The sequence below is a fragment of the Gymnoscopelus braueri genome (assembly GCF_963280865.1).
Source record: "Gymnoscopelus braueri genome assembly, chromosome: 17".
NCBI classification, from domain to species: domain Eukaryota; kingdom Metazoa; phylum Chordata; class Actinopteri; order Myctophiformes; family Myctophidae; genus Gymnoscopelus; species Gymnoscopelus braueri.
The window spans coordinates 19,847,070-19,871,996 of record NC_137617.1 but is presented as its reverse complement, the minus strand read 5'-3'; the positions used below and the strand labels follow the sequence as shown (position 1 = coordinate 19,871,996).

General features: G+C 39.5%; 1 protein-coding gene across 1 annotated transcript in view; it reads right to left on the bottom strand.

Annotated features, from left to right (window-relative positions):
* The window catches only part of LOC308105024 (low-density lipoprotein receptor-related protein 2-like), a gene marked incomplete at both ends in the record, with an annotated part of 61,133 nt that extends 41,619 nt beyond the window's left edge, over window positions 1-19,514 (bottom strand). Inside the window, 24 exons of the mRNA XM_080455659.1 lie at window positions 113-229; window positions 537-659; window positions 838-1,077; window positions 1,582-1,860; window positions 2,071-2,208; window positions 3,381-3,511; window positions 3,990-4,115; window positions 4,834-5,026; window positions 5,390-5,599; window positions 6,334-6,474; window positions 7,086-7,291; window positions 7,409-7,615; window positions 7,748-7,971; window positions 8,891-9,060; window positions 9,445-9,573; window positions 10,284-10,400; window positions 11,677-11,820; window positions 12,043-12,159; window positions 13,538-13,654; window positions 13,794-13,904; window positions 15,027-15,143; window positions 16,701-16,823; window positions 17,406-17,512; window positions 19,444-19,514. Coding sequence (XP_080311785.1) covers window positions 113-229; window positions 537-659; window positions 838-1,077; window positions 1,582-1,860; window positions 2,071-2,208; window positions 3,381-3,511; window positions 3,990-4,115; window positions 4,834-5,026; window positions 5,390-5,599; window positions 6,334-6,474; window positions 7,086-7,291; window positions 7,409-7,615; window positions 7,748-7,971; window positions 8,891-9,060; window positions 9,445-9,573; window positions 10,284-10,400; window positions 11,677-11,820; window positions 12,043-12,159; window positions 13,538-13,654; window positions 13,794-13,904; window positions 15,027-15,143; window positions 16,701-16,823; window positions 17,406-17,512; window positions 19,444-19,514 — 3,658 coding nt within the window. The remainder of the gene's footprint in view (window positions 1-112; window positions 230-536; window positions 660-837; window positions 1,078-1,581; window positions 1,861-2,070; window positions 2,209-3,380; window positions 3,512-3,989; window positions 4,116-4,833; window positions 5,027-5,389; window positions 5,600-6,333; window positions 6,475-7,085; window positions 7,292-7,408; window positions 7,616-7,747; window positions 7,972-8,890; window positions 9,061-9,444; window positions 9,574-10,283; window positions 10,401-11,676; window positions 11,821-12,042; window positions 12,160-13,537; window positions 13,655-13,793; window positions 13,905-15,026; window positions 15,144-16,700; window positions 16,824-17,405; window positions 17,513-19,443) is intronic.
* Window positions 19,515-24,927: the final 5,413 nt, after the last annotated feature.

The following is a 24,927-nucleotide window of genomic DNA, read 5'->3' as shown; positions in this document are numbered from 1 at the left end:
ATGCAATGGGTTAGGGTTAAAGTTAAAGTAGTTAAAACACCTTACAGAGATACTCCTGATATACAGTCATTGTTTTGTACTGTGCGACATGAAGTTTGTGCAGATAACTTACGACAGTCTCTCTCATCAGAGTGGTCCCGGCAGTCATAGACTCCATCACACCGATACTGAGAGTGGACGCACTGATCTCCACTGGCACAGGTAAATTCATAGGAGGCACAGACATACACTAAAAGGGGAGAAACAGAGAGTGACAACTTAGTTTTCTGAAAACCTTTACAGAATTGTCAACGATCACAAAAAAATAAGAATACATTCTCAGCCGCTGTAGCAGAGGCTGAGAATGTATTTTTTAGCTTAGACATTTGGCTTTTTACTGAAAATGTACTTTCCCATAACATAAATAATCAACAACAAATGAAAGAAATGAAAGCAATAACAACATATAGGTTACTACAAGTCTAAATGGGTTCAATATCAAGCAATTCTTTCCAAGCCATGTATCACACAGTGCCTTCAGTAAATTGCATCAGTACCACAGTTGTTCTCATCAGAGGCGTCCATACAGTCCTGGTCTCCATCACACACATACGAACTGGAGATACAGCGATGGTCTGGACACAGGAAGTAGCCAGGGGGGCAAGAAGAGATGGTCGAATCTACACAGACACAGATAGAGCAAATATCTAGAAAGTAGGCCTGCTGTCGCTCTCCTTTCAAGAGCAAGAGCCCTTGGAGTCCTCGTACAATTTTTTTTATTACACTCATTTTCAAATACCAAATAAAAAAACACTCCTTGACATGGATAAAAGCTGAATTGGTTCCCTCATAACTTACTGCAGTAGTGTTCGTCTGAGCCGTCGCCACAGTCGTTATCGCCATCACACACCCAGTTTTTGCTGATGCACCTGTCGTTGTCACAGGTGAAGTAGTTGGAGGCGCAGGTGGTGGGGACGCGGGTGGGACAGTTGTCTTCGTCAGAGCCGTCCCCGCAGTCGTCCGTGCCGTCACAGCGCCAACTGGACAAGACGCAGTGCTTGTTGTTGCAGGTGAAAGCACGCGGAGAGCAGGTCATTCCTGGGGGTGAGGTCACACGAGATGGACTGGTGTCACACTTAACCAAATAGCAAAAATATCGAGCTTGTCTATCTACAAGCTCACAACGCAAGATGATGAAACCAGTTGTAAGCATTTAGATATGCTATTTTAGACTATTTTGATCAAATGCGTGCCATATGACATGCCCAAAATAGGATTGAGAGTGGTTAAATACAAAAAATTATCACAGACGGTATTAAAATTGTAATATGTATCAAATTATCCTCCTAGAAATGATCATATCTAGAAGGAGTGAAACATATTTAATTGTTGGTTGTTTGTGTGTAACGTTTATTAGATTGACTGATTGGCAAAAAACAAACAAAAGGAAAACAATATTATTATCTTGGAGGGAGGGGGCCCTGAACAAGCGTGAGGCCCTAAACAAACGTTTACCTTGTTTAGTGGGTCAGGCCGGCCCTGGACACACTGGTGCCTGTTTGACGGTTTGCTATATAGCCTACTGCACACTGACACACGTACCTGGTTCAGTACAGTTGGCTTCATCACTCTTATCCATGCAATCTGCGATTCCGTCGCAGCGGAAGGAGTTGGGCGCACAGCGTCCCTCGTCACATTCGAAGGCATAGTCGCCACAGCTGGTATCGGGCGGGGGGACCGAATCGTCCTTGACGCAGTCCCTCTGGTTGGACTGAAGCTTCATACCATAGGGGCAGCCACACACTCGGCTGGAGGAGGGGGTCGGGAAACAGAAGTGGCTGCAGTAGCCGTTGGGTGCCGAATTGCAACGGCTGTTAAACACTGTTGAGGAAAGGGATGAAGAAGCAGGTATAAATCGGGCCACAGGGATCAGAATCAGCTTTATTGCCACATCACAGGTTTACAGGTGTAAAGAAGTGGGTAAAATAATGTTTTTGTTCAAGCCCCATCTTTAGGGTTAGGGCTAGTTTAACCTTGACCTATGTCTGACCTTTTCTCTTTTAACCATTTCTCCCTGCAGGGTCCACTTACTGCTGTGGAGGTCGGCTGAGTAGGTCTTGACGTTCAGGATTCCATTGATTCCCTCTCTGATCATCATGTTGTCTCCTCCGTCTCTCTTTCTCATGCGGAATATCCCCTTGGTCCTTGTATCAGACACATAAAGGTGGGCTGCAAGGGAGACAACTTATAATAAGTTATATCAAACCACCACATAAATTAGTTGTTTGTTTGTTAATTTGTTGTTGTTTATTTGATGGCTTTCTATGTGAATACTGTTCATTTTCCTTTGAAGTCATCCCAAACAACTCTTTGTTCTATCCATTGCATCCATTACAAATACTGAATGAACTGAATATACTGTACAATTATAATATAATATATTTATAGATACTGTGTCAAAGTGTTCCTGAGCAAGACACTTAAACCCTAACTGCTCCCCAGGTGCTGTATTAATGGCTTGATTATGGATGAATTACTTGCCCACTGCTCCTATAGTTAAAAATAGTTAAAATGGGTGAAATGCAGAGGGCAAATTTCACGTACAGTATGTGCAAATGTGTTCGTCACAAATAACGCAAAAGAGTGAGGACCACTCTATTATTAATACTATAGTACTACTAGTAACACTAATAAACTGCCTTTACACTTCAAGCTTATCCACTGCATACAGTACATGTAATAATTAGACCTATTTCATCCTGCGGGGTAAATTCAGTTTTCTGAGTGCCCTCGGAGGAGTGCAGGGGGGCAGTTAAGGGGTTCAGTGTCTTGCTCAGGGACACCTGGACACATTGTCGGGGCTGGGAATTGAACCTGGAACCTTCCCGCTTCCCAGGTGGGCTCTCTACCCATTCATCTATGTACGTAGCTAGTATCAAGGTGGAAAGTGTGCCCTTGTAAGCACATTGTACAGTATTGTCAGAATTATTCCCCCCCCTGTATTTAACCCATTTAGACCTGGAACGCATCTGTGTCATTTCAGGGTTCTTTGGCTATAAAAAAAATAGCACATATACAAGCTTATAGCGCGGCACCGAGTGCCGCACTATGAGCTTGTAGATCTGCAATTTTTTGAAAAATCTAGATTTTCTTTTACAAATCTTTGTATATATTTGATAACTGTATTGTGTAGATGTTCTATGCCAAACTTGCCATGCCATTCTGCACATCATCAGGACCACAGTGGAGAAAGTAAACAATAATTTAAATGTATCCATACGTGTGTGTGTGTGTGTGTGTGTGTGTGTGTGTGTGTGTGTGTGTGTGTGTGTGTGTGTGTGTGTGTGTGTGTGTGTGTGTGTGTGTGTTTTGTCTAATCAACTCAAATGAATTACTCCTACCAGAGTAGATTGTAAGGGAATAGGGTTGGGTGATCCGCCCAAGATTGCTGAAAGTCTGTCTGTCAAATCCATCAATGCCAATGTGTCCTATCTGTCCCAAGAGAGCATCCACCCAGTATAGTCTGTCCATCCTGCCAGGGCCAAGCACACAGAATTATTAAGCCTGAGTTATAAACTTAGTTCCGTGCAGGTGGCGTGCACCAAAGATTGCAGAACTACAAGGTCACAAAATCAGGCCTGAGTGCCATCAGGGAAAATGTTTAAGGAATAATCCACTTAAATTACATTCTACTATAAGTAGCCTAAAAGTGTTCCCTGTTGTAGCATTCTACTCCTTTGTAGACCTTAACTTCTTGTCTGTTGAGAGAGGCCATTTATAACCAAAGAAAAAGGTTACCATGTACTGCAAGACACTAAGATGTATGTAAATATTTATAATAAATCTACATCTGTGGTGATTCATTTATTGTGGCTCATCTCAAATATATTTGTATATACTGTATAACGTTTCCAATCCATTTGTGCAGTTCTTGATTTTATGAACAAATCGGAACTCTCCATTTAATTTCCATACTTTCCAGATATACAGCATGCCACAAATGTGCTTACTCGTAGTCGAGAGCGAGTCCAATCGGCCCGCCCAGGGTTGTGTTGACGAGAGGAACAGCATTGCTTCCGTCAGTGAAAGCCCTCATTATAACAGCTGGACGGTAATACTCACACCAAAACAAGTAGCTATGGACCGGGTAGGGAAGAGGACAGATGTGCTTAGTGTCATTCAAATAACAAAACCTCATGCTGTATACAATGAGTCTTCAACAGGGGGTCCGGGACCCCTAGGGGGTCCTCAGGGTTATTACATGGGTGCCGCCAAATCTTTGTGTGATAGGATTGTTTTAATTATTATTATTATTATCTTTTCGTTAACCACTTGAACTATAGCATCCCCATTCTGGGGTGAACATTTGCCGACACTTTGCGCTGTGATGTTTCTAGTGAGCTACTTTAGGAAAAGCGGTTTAGTGTAGAGGGAAAGAAGAGCAGACCAAGTACAGAGCCAATGGTCAAGTTTACCGAGTGGTTCAATGTCTGAACGTGAATCTAACATATTAATAGAAAAGATAATGTGTAAACAACCAAACAAAACATAAAAAACACTGATGATTGTGCTGTCAAACAAGTCTATGAAGCCATCTATGAAATCTATGAAAAGGTTTAATCTGCAACATAATTTTATACAATATGTATTGCTTCATTTCTCTCTCAGCTAAGGTGTCCTTTGCCTGAAAAACATTGAAGACCCCTACTATACATGATTGTATGTACTGTAATGTGAATAAAGTAATTATAGCACCGTCTTTGTTCACCTTGCAAACTATATAATACATAATTGGCATGATATATTGTCTAGACTAGAAATGATTTATGAATACTTGAAATGTAGAGGGCTCACCCAGCACTGGGATGCACTGCGATTCCCGTGGGATTCGTCACGCCAGTCACAATGTCTCTTCGGGTCTTGTCTGTCACTTTGAAAGCCACCACTGTCCTGTAAGAGCTTGCGGTCCAAAACAAAACTTTGGAGGTCCAGTCATAGGCCATGGCATTAATCATTCCCACTCTGTAACCTGTCAGAATCTCTTGATCTGGAGAGCAAAAAGGGACATTTAGTAACTCAAACAATAGAGACTGATACCCAAGAATACCAGAATAAAAACGATGACTATGACTATGACTATAAACAAATCATCACAATGTATTTTAGATTTAAATAGATGATTCAGAATAGATTTCAGATTTAGATTCCACTTTATTAATCCCTGAATGGAAATTCAAGCGACACAAGGGATAAGACAATACAAAAGTTGCACAAAAAACTACATTCAATAAGGATATAACCCCTCCCCCCAAACATTTTCAGATATTTTCTTTTTACTGATGTTGACCTTAATCCAACCTTAATCAGACCTGGAAAAAACAATGATCACAAAAATCTTGGAAAGACTCACGAGTGCCATTGACGCTCGACTTGTAGACAACGCCTCTGCTCCTGTCGTTGTAGAAGACGGCTTCCTCGTTGCCATCATATTCCACAGCAGAGCCTGTGTGAGTGACCCCCAGGCCTGCCAGGGGCAGGGTGACGTCCTCCTGGAAGGACACGTTCAATGGGAGTCCTCTCACTGCAAGGGTCGTCGCTACTAGCAGGTAGTCCCTCACCTCTGCTCACAGAGAGAGAATGGCTGGTTAGGTTGGTGAAGATCACTAGTGTTTTCCAAACAGTGGGTCGGCCCATTTTTGGGTCGCAAACCAATTTTTATGGAATGCGAATAATATATATATTTTTTCCTACAATTTTGTTTCTTATTATTTCAAAAGATCTTTTTTATTTATGTGTAATTTATGTAAAATACTAACATTTTTCAAAATATATATATATATATATATATATATTTTTTTTTTTTTTTTTTTTTTCAGAAATGTAAATTTAAGTGGTTAATTCATAATAGATTAACGTAAATTTGGGTCCTGAGAGACTCCATTTGGGAACCAATGAGTTCAAAAACAATTTAATCAAAGGTTTAAATGAGCATGATGCTTATCATGTATCACAATTTCACTTCTGAACCATGGCCATGAACCATTAATTAGTGACTAGTGTCCCTATTCTGGGCATGTCATAAAAGTCAAACATTTGGCAAAAATAAGCGAACAAAAATAGCAATTTTTTGTTACAAGATTTGGTGTAGAGGGGGAAAAAATGAATTGACCAAGTATATAGCCCTGGGGGACCCTGCTCAACTAAGTATAAAGGGTTTACATGGTTAAATAAGCACAGTGCCTATCATGTATCACAATTGAATTTCAGGACCGATGGCTCATTATGATCTAATCTAATGGGTAATAAAACACATCTAAATTCAGGCCAGGTGCTGCCTCCATCAGGGGAACTTACTGAAACAAGAGTGTCGGTCAGGCTGGAGGTCGTAACCAAGGCGACACTTGCAGCGGAATCCCAGGCCATCGTTGTCAGAGCGATGACTCAGAACACAAATATGCTGACAGCCTCCGTTGTGTCTACCACAAGGATTCATCACTGAAACACAAGATGCCCACATTCTCTCACTCAGACATTACTCGGCTGGGTTTAGCATTTCATTTCTGTATTCATTACAGTATGGCTTAGTGTGTTCATAGTAAAAACTCCACACTTAGGGTTTAACCACATGAACTCTAGCATTCCTATTCTGGGCATTTTATGATAGGCGAACACAGAACATTCAGGGAAAATAGGTGAACATTCGTCAAAAATAGCAGATCTACTGCTCTCAACGCCTCACATTGCAACGTGTTGTTGTGACCTTATTGGCTATTTCTGTCGAAGTGATTTGGTGTAGAGTGAAAAAAAGGAGTGGGCCAAGTACAGACCCCTGGGGAACCCGGTTAACAAAGTACATATAGGGTTTACGTGGTTAGTAGGACAGAGAGGGTGTCCATTACCTCAAAACTTTTGATACAGAGAATTGAGGATTAGAATATGTGTCATTCCAGAAAAGGAGCATCATAACAACCAAGCTAACTAGACATTGGAGATTCTTCAATTCCAATTCTCTAATCAGTAGGATTGTTTTGGAAACTCATTCTCCAATGGATAATGAGTGTAACAGCCCAACAAATGTGTTTTAGGTTAGAAGTCCACTTCCTTACCAAAGGGTTGCAGGACAGGATGTGAGACAACAATATGGCCAGGTCTCTTGGCTGTCTGGTAGAGGAGGTAGGTGCTGTCCATGCCGTTGAAGCGGGTGGTTCGCATCACACCCATCTTGGTCCAGTCAGTGAAGAACAGGTGGTTCTCAAATGCTGCGATACCAAATGGATGTGGAGCCATGGTTCCTCCATAGAGTACTGTTTTCCTGTAGAACATGTCACACAGCATGGTCAAGAGATCAAAAATTACAAAAAAGAAAGTAATACTGTGACGTTTGCATGGCATTTTGCTGTTTTACTGATGAGAAACTATTGTTTATTACCTGTCCAGACCGTTGTATGTGACAGTTTCCACCATGTCAAAATGGCTGTCAGACCAGTACACCCTCTGAGTAACAATATCCAGGGTTATGCCTGTTGGAGTACCAAGCCTGCTCTTCACCAGTTCAACACGGTTACTACCGTCCATGTACGCCCGCTCTAGCTTCACCTGCTCATTGCTAATCCCCATGTCTGAAAAGAACATGTAGCTGCACAAAACAAAACAACAAAAACAACAACAAGTCACCTTAGTGGGCTTCATGAAACATTAGTGTAAGTCCTCTACGGAGGACAATAAAGAATGAAATAAATCAAATCTGTTTAAATATTCAAACACCCACCCCACTGTGGGGTCCAAGGCAAGTCCATGAGGAGTCACCAGGTTCTCTGCCACCAGTGTGACTCGGTTCCCTCCATCAAAGTCACATGCATCGATGCGCTCCACCCGAACTTCTAGGACATAGAGTTTGAAGTTGATCCAGTCCACAGCGATGTTCTGGGCACTGTGGACCGCAGTAGACAGAACCTCCTTAATGTCACCTCCGTCGTAGTTGGCAGAGTACACCTAGGGACAGAATGGTACAGCACAGCTTGGTTGTTAAATCATTACATTTTGCGAAATGTAGTAAACACTTAACGCTACTTTATATGCCACTGTATGACCATGTACTGTAGGTCACCAAAGACATAATGATTCTGAAAGACGTGACACAATGTGACAAACTCTAACTCGTGAGTAGTGACACAGGGGACAGGACTTAATCCAGTCAGTCAGCTCCTATAGTATAGCTGATGATCTGTCTAAGGGAAGTACTTTCCTTTCCTCAACAGGTATCGTCTTGAAACTCTTGAGCAAAATATTAAACTTTCCACTGCTGCAATGGTGCTTTGGAGTCATACCAGAAACTGTACTTGGATCTGCCGCTGTATTGAGCAGCTCCTAACTAATATTCAATCTTTACGTCAACTGTTACAGTATATTCTTTTCTACATGGTTGAGTCAACGATTGTCACTTGCTTTTGAGAACCACCTTCTCCTGCAGTCAGCACTATGTAATGTCAGCATTTCATTCAATGTAGGTTCATACTGTACAGTATGTATTGTATCGTGTTCTTTTCATTTCTTTGCATTTTTAGGTTCTGCCCCATGAGGGGTTCAGTCTATTATCATGTTATCGTGTAATAACTCTGTATATTTAGGCTGTGACTTTGGTGTTTGTGATCTCAGAGTCTGTTCTGGCTCATCACAGGAGTAGAGTCACATGTACTGTAACATCATTGCAATAAATGGTTTTCATCTTGATCTGACTGAATTTCAACAGAAGGCAATAGAAACATTTGCATAATGACACTAGTTACACTGAATTTTGATTGAAATAGACAACTCAGAATCTGTGTAAGAATCAGCTCTGAATTAGACAACAGATGCTTTCAAGGACATTACAAAATCATATTATCAAAGGGCGGCAGCTGCTGGGACTGACCTTCTGAGTGTTGGTATCAGTCCAGAACACTGTCTGGCTGGTGTGGTGATAGGCCACCCCTACAGAGTAACCTCTACCCTGGGACGGGACCAGAGTTCTGACAAAGCGGCCGTGTATATCTGCCATCATCACGTCACCCCCGTTGGTGAAGATGAGCTGTGGTATCCCGGCTGGAGAAGTGTCACAAACATCTATGAATTATTCATGTTTCTTCTGTTGAGCTACAGTAATTATGAAAGCCTTGTACATGTTTCAGAAAAGCAAGATTCTATATACATTATATTGTGCACTTTGACTTTAGAATTCAAATTCAGTTCAATACAAATAGCACAATAGAGTGCGTGCACTCATATAACATACAGTAAATAGTACATCGCATGGATTCAATTTTCGAGAAGCAGGTTAGATTAGGTACTGGCAAATAAAATAATGCTACAGTATGTCATGTTTGAGGTTTTACCAACTGAAAGGGTTATTTCACATTTTCATCTTTATTGGACTAAATATTCCCTCTTACCTGTGACAGCTATCTATAGCAATATCCCTTCCTGTACCTGAAATGTTGGCCTTGCATATGTGCCCCTTCTCCAGGATGTATCCATTAGCACAGCTACAGTGATGTGTCCCAGGACGGTCTTCACATAGCTGGTCACAGATCCCCCAGATGTTACAGTCATTGTAGTCTGAGCAAAACAAACAACAACAAAAATCTTTACCTTTCTGACTATTGGATTATTATTCTTTTTTAATTGTTCTTAATAATATGGCCACTCCCCACTCATTTGGTTTGGTTTTTTTTCACTGTACATTTGCACATATACGTAAAATGTGTCCTCTGCATCCAACCCATTAGAAGCAGTGGGCAAGTGCTATTAATACTGCTGGAGAGCAGTTAGGGGTTAATTGTCTTGCTCAGAGACACTGCGACACATAGACCTGGGCCACGGGCCGAGCTGTGGATCTTCTGATTCCCAGGCTCAAAATTTGACAATAGGCTCACAGGAAAAGGGGAGAGAGCTGGGGAGTGACACGCAGCAAAGGCCGTCGGGCTCGAGAGTCGAACCCGCGACACGCTGTCAGGTTGGATTACCAGCCTAGGTGCCCAGACGGTTACGCCAACCGTCCGGGCCCGTAATGGGAATCTTTAATACAAAATGTCGGTTAAAATGAAATGAATTGTTCGATATTGTCAAACAAGTTTTAACCACTTAAACCCTGACTTGGCTCTGTACTTGGTCTGCTCTTGTTTACATCTACACCAAATCTCTTCGCCAGAAATATCCGATCTACAACCTCATAGCGCATCGCGTTGCAACGCGTTGTGAGGTTGTAGATCTGCTATCTTTTGGCTAATGTTCCCCCCAGAAAATGAAAGTAAAACCCCCACACTCACCCACACAGGAGCGGCTGTCATTGGCTACGATGTAACCGTCGGGACAGTAGCAGGCTCCTCCCTGAGGGGAAGGATGACAGCGGTACTCACAGCTGAGGGCAGAGCACTGCTCTAGATCTGTGAGGATGGATACAGACAGTAGTCATCTAAGTCAAGAGATTCTCAAACATTTTCATGTCAAGGACCCCCGTGGACCACCATCTGAAAATATTTTGTGCCAGGGACCCCCATACAAGATTTGTGTTGTGTTGTTAAATATTAATTATTATTCATTTATTTTTTTATAGCAGATCTACAAGCACACAACATATTACATCGAGCTTGTAGATCAGCTATTTTCAAATAGCCAAAGTATAAAATAGGGTTAAACTGTTTAAACTGATTATGATGCTACAGTATATTAGCTAATTTAGCTAATATAGGAGACCCCCTGGAACCCCCTCAAGGACCCCTGGGGGTCCCTGGACCCCACTTTGAGAACGACTGATCTAAGTCAGTGATTCTCAATCTTTTCAGTCGCAAGGATCCCCAGAGTCTCGCGTAGCCAGACAACTATTCCACAATCTCTGAATGCTATATAGTCTGGAACTACACCCTTGAAAGCCAAGAAAGGAAGCTGTCATCGGTTCATCATTTTCATTCAGGAAAATGTATAAAAAAATATTGTTAAAACACATATTTTCAAATTTACGCGCAAAGACGAAACGGAATAATCATCATCACCGTCATCACCATTATCTTCTTTTCCATTTTAGAGACAGTTTTTCTTATGATGTTCAAAAGTTAATCATGAACCGAGTGTGGGTAAATGCAATAAATAAGGTGATAAGCAAAAGGTAAGTGCTGCTGAGATCATAAACGTTGCAATGACAGAAGATTAGTGTTCTAGTTTGAGAAACAGGAAATAATAAGAGTACTTACTTGAACCCTGCTATCAACTTTATTACCCACTGAAAATGCTGCAAATGTGTTGCTTGTGCGAATAAACCATCATATGACATAAGTGTGACAAGTTGTTTGAATTCTTATAAGAAATCTCACACAGCAAGAGATAAAGCAAGGATTATTTGGATATCTGAAATTCAAAAGGAGTAATGAATTACACATGATATAATCCTCAGTGTTAATGTATCCATTTGTAACACTTTTACCATGCACCTTATGTATACTGTATATTTGACACTGGTCATCCTGTGTCATCCATGCCGCAAATGAGGCATGGATGACACAATTTCACCCACTTTTTAACACCTCTAAACCTGTGATGTGACAATAAAGTTTAATCTTGAAACGTTTCACTGAGGATTTTACTGTACAAGTACCACTAGAAGCAACATTTGTATCCGATTACATAATCGGGCCTTTGATCCTTGAATATGCACACACAACTTACTGCAGGTTTGCTGTGATGTAGAGTTGGTTTCATCTGTTCCTCCGGGACAGTCGGGTTTGCTGTCACACACCTTCCCCATTGGTATACACACCGAGGATCCCGGACACCCCCACTCACCAGGGTAACAGTCTCGGGAGTTGCTATCTGAAAAATTCGGGTCACAATCCAACATTCTACCTCACTGATTCCTTGAACAGTCGTTGAACATTCTCTAGTGTCTCATAAACATCCTTGTATTTAATGTTTTCCAGTCTAAATAATAACTACATTGATTCCATTGGAACACAGTTTTTTTCCCCCATTGCCAGAAAAGTTGGTTTGTCAGTTCTGAAAACCGGTAGTCTTCAGAAAGCCAGTCTCTCTTACCACATCCTTTCTCATCACTGTAGTCACCACAGTCATTGAACTGGTCACACACCCAGACCTGGGGGATACAGCGACCACTGGAGCAGGTGAACTCGCTGCCACTGCAGCTCTGGTACACTGAGGACAAAATGGATAGCGATAACATTCAAAACAAAATGAGCATTTAATTGATACTATTTATATTGAATGTGATCTTTTTAGCACAGATAGCGGTGGTGAGGCTTTTTTTAATTATGGTGACTGATGACGAGCAGTCCGTCTGGCCTTCCGTCTGTCCACCACTTACTTTGGTCCCAAACAACATATCTCGAAAACTACGTCCTCCTTTCCTCTAGAACCGCCCTTAGGCCAAACTTTCCACTACACAAGATATCTCAAAATCTGTTGGGCCGATTGCCATGAAACCTGCTGATGAACCCTAACTATTTGAATGATTCCATAACCTATCCTTTAGCAGCACCCTCAAAAGGGTCAAACTATATACTTTTCAAACGTCCCCTAATCCAATAGGCAGCTTCCTGAATGAACCATACTGATCATGGTGAGCTTTATGCTCCAAAACACTCAATTTCTAGTTTGGTGTATGGAGCAGCATGGGGCTGCTAGAGGGGCTTTGTTTTATAGTATTGTTTATATTATTCTGTTTTAATTAATTTTATTCAATTTAAACAATGTCTTATACATTTTACTTACAAATAAAACTATTATTATAAACTTATTATTGGGACTACTGTACATACAGGTGCGTATATGGAGTCATCATAGCCCTGAAACATGACAGTCATGGAACCGATTGTTCCTGGTTTTCAATTTTTTGACATTTACAACTCTAACATGTACATTAACGTTCAAATTTCAAATATAAAGTGCTGACCCCCAAGCCACTGATGTTACAAGTTGAGCCGGCCCGAGATAAGTACCCGTATCTCCCGTATTGTTCAATAAAACGTATTTTAATCCGATCGGCGGCCATTTTCTATTATTTTTTTGTACTGTATCAGAGTGCAATACACCTCCCAACTAGTAGTGTCGCATAGTTGAAAGCATCGGAGAAAATTCTGAGAAATAGCCGGCGATCGGATTAAAAAGCTTTTTATTGAACAATACGGAATATACAGGTACTTAGACCTTGGCCGGCTCAACTTATTACATCCGTGGCATGGGGGTCAGCACTTTATATTTGAAATCCGAACGTTTATGTACATGTGAGAGTTGTAAATGTAAAAGAATCAAAAACCAGGAACAAACGGTTCCATGACGCTTGTGAAAGACGAGCGTCATGTGAACCATGGCTAGAGTCATCATAGCTGTATGTATTGCGACTATAAAACACCAAATTGTATTCTTCCCATACTTCCCCCAATTGGGTTGTTCCAACTTAGTTCCCTATTTTAAAACTTCATTAGCTCAGCAAGACTTATCGATTCAAACTTATGAAATATAGCTAAACAAATTAAGGATTAAACAGTTGAATGGTTGTTCCATGTCGTCTTACCACAGCCTTGTTCATCACTGTTGTCACCACAGTCGTTCCAGTGGTCGCACACAAAGGACAGAGGTATACAGTAGCCATTTGCACATTGGAACTGGTGCAGGGGGCAGTGCTGGGTCGCTGTTGAAAACAAACACACACACACACACACACACACACACACACACACACACACACACACGCACGCACACGCACTACTTTTGTTTTGTTGTTCTTTGTATTATTTCCTGTCCTTGTAGTCTGATTTGTATCTACTCACTGCAGTTGGATTCATCAGAACCATCTCGGCAGTCCTGCAGTCCATTGCAGTGTTGAGAATTGTTGTAACAGGCCCCATTGGCACACGTCTTCTCTGTGCAACTTGGGTATCCTGGACAAGATCAAATGGACACAAACTGACTTAAAGGCAGTTTAGACATTCAATTGAGGCTACTCTGTAACTGTATACAGTTACAGAGTAGCTTAAATAATAGCAACACATTACTAATCTTTAACTACTTGGACAAAAATATAACACATGATCAATGTAAAAATCGAATCAAAAACAACACATTGTAAGCGAATCAAGCTATTATTATGTTGCTCACTGTCATCTCCTGGTGGGGTGAGGGGTGCACTGCAGTACAATACAAAACATTTGTTCAAAGCTGAATTCTTGTAAAAAGTTAAAGGGGAAGTCTACTGCTTTGTTATCTCTTTAAAAAGACTGAAAGACAAGGATGAACAAAGTTTCTATCTCTGGTGTTAAGGACACAAGGACACAGGACAGGAATGTTTATTCGAACAAAAGAGGTTGTAAAACCATTTCTGATTGCATGTTTGTCATTTTGTAAAAGCTAATAATCTTGCTTGAGTATGAAAAAAATAGAAGCAGCACTGTTTGACTTTGAGTTCAGTTTGCATAATATAGATTGCGGTTTTGTTTAACATTGCTTTAAAGAAGAGATAATGCTAGATATTCTGGTCACACTTATTTCACAATGGCCAGCGTTTTACTCTGTACATTGTTTCATCAATAGTATTTATTTATACAATAAATAATATAGGCCTACTTTGTAAAAATCAAATCATGCGGATCTCAGGATCCACACGGGAACATTGCAATGTATTCAATGTAGATCTTGGATTTCATGTGGCCAGCCTGTGATGTTAGTCATCTACAGTATGTCTGTGACGTCAGTTGTCTACGACATAGCCTATATCTCAAATTTGGGCAAGGTCTCATCCCACTCAGAGCCCCAGTGACATCCATTATAATTTGGACATTATAGCTATAATGATATGTGGGATTGTCAGTCTGATATTGTAATAAAACAATTAATTAAAAAAGTTATAAAATAAATAGCCTAATAAAAACAAATCTGACGGGAATATCACAGTACAGACGGTTTAAAGGAACCCTCAATTGATCATTTTGTGTGCAAACCTTCAAAATCTTTGTACTGTGTGAATTCATAAACAAATTGATCATCAATGGTTCTTAATGTCTTACTGCAGTTGCTCTCATCTGAGCTGTCCAGGCAATCATTCACATGGTCACATTTGTACTGGTTGGGAATGCACTGGCCCTCTTGACAGGTGAACTGGTCTGGACTGCATGTCCGTCCTTCTGAATCAGGAAGATGAGGAAGAAGTTTATTTGTATCAAATCAAATACAAATAAAGCACATTTAAAAAACAACTCCCGTTGTTCAAAATGCTGAACAGAACAATATAAACAATGAGTCATACAGCACAAATGGACAATCAGCAATAAAACTAATAAACCATTCTAAATAAATAAAAACTATAAAATACAGCCAAATCAACCATAGTTTGAAATGTTTGGAACGGGGGAGTCTGGTGCAACGCTCAGGTCCTGGACCTGGTGAGACGAAGGAGGAGCCCGGCCAGGAGCCCATCCAAAGAGCCTAGTCCCTCCACGTGCCAGAGCCTCTCCTCTCCCCCAGCCCCGGCAGACTAGTTCCGGAGAAGCGGATTGAGTGGCCCTGTCTTGCCCTAAGAGGACTGACCGTGGGTAGCTACTGGGACGTAAGTCGGGATCTTGATCAACCCCGGCTGGGCGAGGGTGTATGTTGCGAGACCAGAAACACCCGTTGACCCCAGGCTACAACACTGATGATACGTCCCAGTTGCATCCATGTGATGTTTTACTTTATAGTTTGTGCCAGCAAAGGCGCGGTCACCCTGCCCTGAGCTTGAGCTTAAAAGGTCAGCAATGTAAGAGGGGCCCAGACAATTTAAACCTTTGTAAATGAATAGGAGAATCTTAAAATGGATTCTAAACAATGCTAGCAGCCAGTGGTGAGAGGCCAGGATAGCATATTCTCTTCCTGGTACCAGTCCGGAGTTTGGCTGCCGTGTTTTGGACCAGGCAGGATATGAATGACTGTCTAATCCCAGTGTAGGGAATTGTAATAATCCAAACAGGGTGTTATGAGGGTGTGGATGACTATCTCAAGGTCTTGGACGGACAGAAATGGCTTGATTTTGGCAATTCAAAGACATTTAAAGGGCATTTAAAAAGCATAAATCATAGGTATAGGAAAACAATTATAATAACTTATATATATAATATATAGACCAAAATAACATAATAATAACAATATTCAAAAGAAACAAGTGTAAGCTGATATTTCTTAGTAAAAGTCAGTGGAGAACATAAAGCTTTTCAACCTGGATGTATGAGAATTTGTGGAATTCAGCTTTTGTAAGTTAGAACTTTATCAGAGCTGCATTTTTAAAGAGCTGAAGCTCTGTCTGATGGGGTGACCTGAGAGAAGACTATTATAGTAGTCTAACCTGCTGGAGATAAAACATGGTTGAGCTGGGTTAACTGACTTGAGCATCCCAAACATACAGACAAGAAGAAGACAGCAAGCAGCTTGTTGCATCGCAAATACAAAATAAAAAGTGCAGTAGCACATAAGAAGTGTTAACTTTATAGGTCATATCATAGGTGCTAGTAGGTCATACTCAAAACAAGTTAGGATGTGAAATGGCACAATAAAGAGCCGACTATTTGCTGTAGTTTGCAGATGAGAATGTTCTTAAACAAATCACAGTCATTTATAACAATGAGTATTGTTACTCACATCCACTTGTCTTAAGCTTTGTTTTTTGTTATCTAAAAAAAAAAATAATAGAAACAGAATTTTCTTTTTACCACAGGTCCTCTGTTCGTCTGAGCCGTCAATGCAGTCTTCCTCCCCATCACAGACAAAGTCCAAGGAGATGCACTCACCGCTCGTCACACACTTAAACTCCTGCGAGGTACACGATGGAGGCACTGCCACAGAAAACAAATTGAAAACAGTTTATAGTCTTTACGTTGATCCTGAACAGTTGGGTTGTTACATTTAAGCCCTTTTTAAGATTTAGGGACAAAATGCCTTAGATCTCAGGTTACAGTAGTTAGGCTACTACAATAACTGTTATAGGGATTTATGAATTTGGTATGGTCTGTGTTGCTTTGAATTAAGCCTGGTTTATACTTAATATACCAGCTATACCAGCTCAAGGGCCTTGTGGTTAATGTCCACCATGAGATTGGGAGGGCAGGGTTCATTCCCCGGCAGAGTCATACCAAAGACTATATAAATGGTACCCAATGCATCCCTGCTTGGCACTCAGTATCAAGGATTGTGGTTAAGTGCCTGCGACATACTAACATCATGTCCAGGGGGTGCACTGTTACATCATGGGGGATATACTTGTGCATCAAGCCACAACACAACACTTGGGGCACAGCATTTGGGACGCGTTCTTGTAGAGCTGCTATTTTCGGTGGGTGACACCATCATAAAATGGATCATAAATTAAACATTAGATAATTGGAGACCAGGCAGCCAATGGCGGTGGGAATACTCACGACAGTTGAGTTCATCAGAGTCGTCTGTGCAGTCTTTAGTCCCATCACATCGCCAGTCGATGTCAATGCACTGTCCACTGGTGCACTGAAACTCCCCATCATCACACCCTTTTTGGAGAATGGATGCATGGATGTATGGATGTATGAGCGTACGGTAAAGTAAAGCAGTAGTTCACAAACATTTTCATGTCAAGGACCCCAACTTTATGAATTGTCTTGCGGACTTAAAATATCTTGTGCCAGCGCCATTTAAAAAAAATAGCAGAACGCTCTGATCAGCTATTTTCAAATAGCCACTGTATAAGGTTAAAGTGGATTTTACTGTGTAGATAGATTGATAGACTTTCTTGAATAAAATAAATGGGGCAGAGAGTTCACAGATCACCTTAGAAAGACATACAGTAACCACTACACTGAGTGTATTAATTGCTGACATTCACTGTCACTGAATTTAAAATAGTGTTTTATTACTTTCTTGAGAAATGATTTATCATGTTTATGATGGTAGTAGCGACTGGTTTTGTCTACGGTGTTCAACATTTGGACCTTACACATGTGACTGAGCCTTTAAACTATGGTTAATTCTTGACCATGAATGAACAGCTCATGCTTTGACCTTGAACCATTCAGCCGAAGTAGACATAATGGCCTCTATTGGGTCAGTGGTTCTGAAAGTGGGGTCCTGGGTTCCAGGGTGTCCCCATCAAAATGAGGAACTGTTTAATTTCACTATTATTTCCCCGGCTAGAAGTTAGCCAAATGAGAGAATGTACTGTATACAAAATTCTATTTACATCATATGTTTCGTGTTATCTCCCCACCTACAGTATAGAGTCTATACTGTACATAATTCAACTGTCTATACTATAGACAGTTGAATTCTGTACTGCATCTAATCTAACAATAAACATCTGTTACTTATGTGGGTCACCCCCTGGCACAAAATCTTTTCAAATGGGGTTGTCCACGCCCTAATACGAATCAATTTGGTCCTTGACATGTTTGAGAACAACTGCTCATTCAATAAAGAGATCAGGGAAAACTGCACTTAAAGGGGTGTTTCACTTTCAAAAAAACTTTGGGTCATTTTATCATCTACTCATGCTTTTATGAGCCCCCCAGACCGTTTTTAAGTTGCTTGATTCATTATTTAGATATTTGATTTTCATTTTATCAGACACGCCCCCTTCCTATACAAACCCATTATAACTTCAAACTCCATTTTTAACATGTTAGATTCATCAAAAACACCCGTCCTTTTTTCTGGTGACTCTCCCTACCCTCCTAATACGCGAGGGGGCTGTGTTTTTTCGATAACCTTTTTCATTTATTTTTTATATATTTTTTGGTACATTAAAAAAAGTAAATACAATAAAAAAAAAAAATTAAATAACTGAAAAAAGTAATCGAAAAAACACGACCCCCTCACACATTAGGAGGGCAGGGTGAGTCACCAGAACCAAGAACGGGTGTTTTTGATGAATCTAACATGTTAAAAATGGAGTTTGAAGTTATAATGGGTTTGTATAGGAAGGGAGCGTGTCTGATAAAATGAATATCAAATATCTAAATAATGAATCACGCAACTTAAAAACGGTCTGGGGGGCTCACAAAAGCCTGAGTAGACTATAAAATGACCAAAAGTTTTTTTGAAAGTGAAATATCCCTTTAAAATATTTATATTGAACCTTAAATAATGATGAAGTTAGAAGTAAAATAATATATTTAAAATGTGTTGCTTGTTTAAAAGCATATAAAACATATGTGGTTCACTAATGAGCAACACATACTGTATAAGCAATGAAAGATTTCACTACCAAAAGAATACAATAAACGTTATATCAGTAATCATTTTATCAGAGCAGGTGTCATAGTTTTACATCGAATTTAGGATTGAATTTTTTTTCTGATTAGAACATTAACCAACAATGATAAATTCATAAACAAATTATGCAAAACCAATTGTGCAATACACACAATTATAAAGATTAATCCATATTACTAGAAAAAAACATTGTTTAAAAAAAGCATATACTACAAACCTTGAACAAGATGAATCCCTTGGGAGAGTAAAAGAATAGATAAAATATTAAGACCTATAAGGTCCATTACTGAATGTCCAAGCTTTCTCCTCAATTAATGCCCGGGGTTTAGTCTGACAAAATGGATACAATCATGCTAAATATGCACCATGAGTCCCTTTACATCCACAAGAACGCAATGAATGATGATGCCTTCAGGAGCAAGAAGTCTACCCTTAAGTCCAATTATGCATGAAACACAAGAATACAGCTTTTTATGGGTCTGTCTTTTACATAAACTTCATCTAAGATTAACTTTTACCAGTCGGGATGTATGCTACATCAGCAAGAAATCACCACTGGTCATTTCCCTATGACATTGAAGCAGGAATTTAACTCTTCCTCTGAAAAGGAAACCTAGCTCATACTATTCATAGTAATCTTTTTAATATATATGTATTTATTGATTTTGACAAGCACCAATAACCATAACGTCAAAAGTACATTTTCTTAAAAAAAAAATGTGGGTGCCCTTACATCTACCCCCCCCACCCCCGGTCCAACATACAACATACAACAAACAAACAAACTCAAGGGTAAAATAAATTATAATAAACATAAATGAAACAATTTATACAGACATTACTATTCATAGTATTTGAACACATTTGGGGCTGCAACTATCGATAATTTCTTAGCAATTATTCTATTGATTAGTTTTGATTAATTGAACAATATTGAAGCATGTTTTTGTAATAATTTTGTTAATTTCTTTAATATATCAATGAATCATAGAAACATTCTGTGCAAAAACAGCAAGCTCACAACATGTACGCTAGGATTGGCAGTATAGGATCGCTTGACGAATCTCAATTGGACGGGGGATCAAGCTGATTCCTGGGCTCAAATTTAAGCTGGTTTGTAAACTCCATTAAAACATGTGGGCCCAAGGTGAGTGGTGACTCGTGAGCTTGTAGATCTGAGAAGAAAAAAAATCTCCCCTTTATTTAATTATGTATTTCTTTTTTCATAGAATAGATTAACTGTTGCACCCCAAACACATTATTTTTATTCTAACATTAAATACCTTGTTCTACCCATAGACTGTAAAAAGGGTTCTACAGAAAATATACCCTGTTCTCCAAATACCACCAAAACAAAATAGCTATATCTACAAGCAAGAATTGTGCTTATGACATGCCCAAAATAGTGACACCAGGATAAAGTGTTTTACTATGAAGAATAAGAAGGAAAAAAAGGCACTATTAAATGAACAATTACTCATTTACTCTGCATGTGGGTGGGTGAAGGACAGGGGCTGGGCTGGCACATGAACTAGAATTGAACACAAAGTAATTGGAATCCCGGGATTACTTGCCATAATCACTACCCTCTAACCATGACAAACACCTTTGGGAACTGGCATTATTTAGTTTGAACTATAACCACAATTTTCTTTCTCAACAACCTCTAAATAACTATGTGCACTACTGACCTTCAGGTCAAAATACTTGTCAGATCCAGTGTCTAGGTGAGACAACCTTTTACACAATCTAAATGTCTCAATAGGTGAGCAGGGAGACAAAATACCACGACCCAAATTGTATAAGTTATATTGTATTAACATACTCTACCATACAGATTGGACAAAATGTAATTGTATTCATTAAAAAAGTGCCACTTTAAGATCACATTTCATCATGTTTAACTATGCATAAACACCTTACTTAGATGTGGAAATGATTTCAGGGCCACATGAATATGAGACGAAATGCTCCCGAAAATTCTTCTTCTTCTTTAGTAAAGACATACTAGAAATACACTTATAAAATGTAATACCAATTATTCTCAGGTACTGCTGGTATCATAATGTAGTGTTTGCACCAGTAGATCCAATGATTCAATTCAGTGATTCACTGCCAAATTCTTTGTTCTTTGTATACTTGGGTTACTTCTTTAAAAAGTAAACAGAAAATAGCTAAAATACGGTAGAACTAAAAGCTCACAACGTGTTACAACACATTTGTAAGCGTTTAGATTATTATTGTCTCCGCCAGGCCGAAAGGCATGGCGAGAGAGTATGTTTTACCCCCTGTCCGTCCGTGTGTCCGTTTGTGTGTCCGTGTGTCCGTCCGTCCTTCTGTCTGTGAACAGCTAATCTCAATTTCAATTTTTCACATGGGCCTGTTATAGCGCCACCAGGAGACCGATTTGTGCAAAACCCATTTTTTTTATATTACTCCTACAGATTTTATCCAAACATCACACAAATCGGTACACAGTATCTCTATAGTCATGTGATCAACACGGATCTGTCTGATTTTCCACATTCCATCCTGATTGGCTAAGGTTGGCTTCCAAAGTTTGCAGGATTGGTCCATTTTGAACAAAATGCCTCAAATCATGAACGCAGCTTGCGATTTCGGTGAAATTTCACACGCACATTCCCACTAGGCCGAGGAACAAATGCCACTTGAACGTTTTCAAATCAGCCTCATGGTGGCGCTATAAAAGGCCAATTTGCATTTCTAACTGTAACTGCACCGATCTGCGTGAAACTTTGCACGCATACTCCCTAGAGGCCAAGGAAAAACATCTGCCCTGCATTTTTCACATTAGCCTTTTATAGCGCCACCAGGAGGCCGACTTATGTAAAACACATATTTTGAGATTAAACTTTCATATTTTATCCAAATTTCACGCAAATCGGTACACATGATCTCTATAGTCATGTGATCAAGATGGGTCTATTTGATTTTTCATATTCCATCCTGATTGGCTAACATTGACATCTAAAGTTTGCAGGAGTGGCCCGTTTTGAACAAAATGCCGCAAATCATGAACGCAGCGTCCGATTGTGGTGGAACTTTGCACGCACATTCGCACTACGTTGAAGAACAAATTTCACATTGCCCTATTATAGCGCCACCAGGAGGCCGATTCTTATTTTTTATATTACTCCTACACATTTTGTCCAAACATCATGCAAATCAGTACACATTATCTCTATAGTCAAGTGATCAAGATGGTTCCGTCCGATCTTTTATATTCCATCCTGATTGGCAAATTCTGAACATTGCTGGCCCACAATAACCTACCTGACCTGGCGGAGACCTGTGCTCCGAGGAGCACTTTTTCTAGTTTAATCATAATATCATTATTTTCAAAATTTGGGAACATCTTTTAAAATGTTTGACATGCCCAAAATAGGACTGAAAATGGTTAAACTGGCACAATAATCTTATCTTAACAATGTTCTTAGATCCTGGCATATCCCTTTTTTGTCCTTGTTGCATAACTATAAGAAATTGATTTGATTGAATCATTGATGGAATGATGGCCTAGGTATGTGGGGGTAGAGTATCTTGAGATGTCACTATAAATGGTGATCACTAATCGAAATGAGTCGTACTGCATCAATAAAGCAAGTCATCCTGCATTTGAGGACTGTGCGGTCCCTTCTTTTGAAGGTTACTTTGTCTGGATCATTGTCTGGGCATAATAAAAAATGGGTGATATATTATATCTAAAAAGTATTTAAAAACAACCACAACACATAATCTCTATAGGTCAAGGTAATTACTTTACATAGGTGACCAAGGAATTGCCTGTTGCATATGTTTATGTGAGTGGTTCCATCATTCAGTGTAACGCTTTTGTCATTCAGTGTAACAAAGGTTTCACGATAGTAGCATTGTTATACCTTCTTTTAACTAGTTTACAACATTTCAGTACAAATGTATTGCAAGCAATTATATTTAACTGTTGTATGAACACTATGATAACTATAATATTATCATTTTTTTAAGTAACTGTATCCCTTCCAACAGGTTACTAAATATAGCCTACAGGTCATCTACCCCTATTCACAGTTTATAGGAAGGTGTAAGTAGCCTAATCCAAATGAGTTTACAGCAGAAATACAAGTCAAATTACTGTACAACAATGTATCCATGTATAATCACTGAATCATTACTCAGGTGTTTAACAAACTATTTACTTACTGACAGTGCCACAACAGGAGAAACAAACAATCAAAGGGGATTTCTGAGCTCTCACTACATGCTCTCAATCAACCTAATTATATCCTACTTCCTGAAGTTAACATGTGACCACCTCACAAAATAAATGTCCTGCTTCCTGGAGTTCACCTGTGACCACCACACAACCCTTTCATTAAGAGTGACATAGCATAATATTGTTTGAAGAAGTAATGTTAGAATATGTGCAGTTGCTCAGAGGTAGTGTCAAATACTCAAATATGCATACATGAAAATGTTTCAACAAGTGAATTTGAACCAACAACCATCATTATGTATTGCTTTTTAACCACTGTAAATCTGATAAGCTGCTGAAGATTTCTCTTTGATCATCTAATTTAAGTTTAATCGAGAAAATACCAATGTACACAGTATACAATAATAATAATGGATTTTATTTATAATGCGCTTTACATTTGTAAAAATCTCAAAGTGCTACAATAGGCAGTTGCATAAAAAGAAACATCCCACCATTAAAAACATCTGAGAAACTGAAACAAAACAATTAAAACATGGGGGCATAAAGCCTAGAGGTAAAACCAGTGTAGCTAAAAAAGTGCTTTGTTAAAAGGTAGGTCTTTAGTCCTGTCTTAAAGGAGTCAACCGACTGTGGTGCTCTCAGGTGGACAGTTCCACAGTTCGGGAAATCAGCGATCAATTATAGGTAGAGCCCCATACTTGAACTTGAACTGCATTCTGTTTTGTTTTTAACTATTATAATGACACAGGGATAACCAGTTAATTAAACTGCATCCAACCACTTCCATTTCATGTATTTATTGCAAGAAACACCAAATAAATTAATTCCAAACACACACGCACGCACGCACGCACGCACGCACGCACGCACGCACGCACGCACGCACGCATGCACGCACGCACAGAAATAATAGAACACAACAAGAAGACAGATCATGACAGACCTTTGATGACCCACAATCATACATTGATAAAGGGAAAATTCCTGGAAACAAAAGTACTTCAGAATTAGACAAAAACCTGTTATGCCTCATCATAAACTGAAGTTATGCCTCATCATAAACTCACCATGAGTCTTTTAGGTTTATTATTATCCACATGTGAGAGAGGTACAATGAAACACATATGCATTACAAGAATAAAAAGAAAACAAACCACAAAAGCATCTTCATAGTCTAACAAATATAAATAAAATAAATAACATCAGTTAAAACATTTGCCAGGTACTACCAGTCTGATATTGTGTCTTAGTTGTGTCATGTAGTGCCAGCATGATGTCAACTATACAGGATCTGGAACAAACACTTAAATGAAACAGACTCAAAAATAAAGTTATTACCTTCAGCTGTGTTTACTGTACCTGTCAAAATGTCTGATGTGGAATTGATTTGATTGAATACTTTATTAGCAGTTTGAAAACAGTACGGCAGTACAGTAAAAAAAACTAAAAAGAAAATTAAGAATTAATTTGTTTTTTGATGG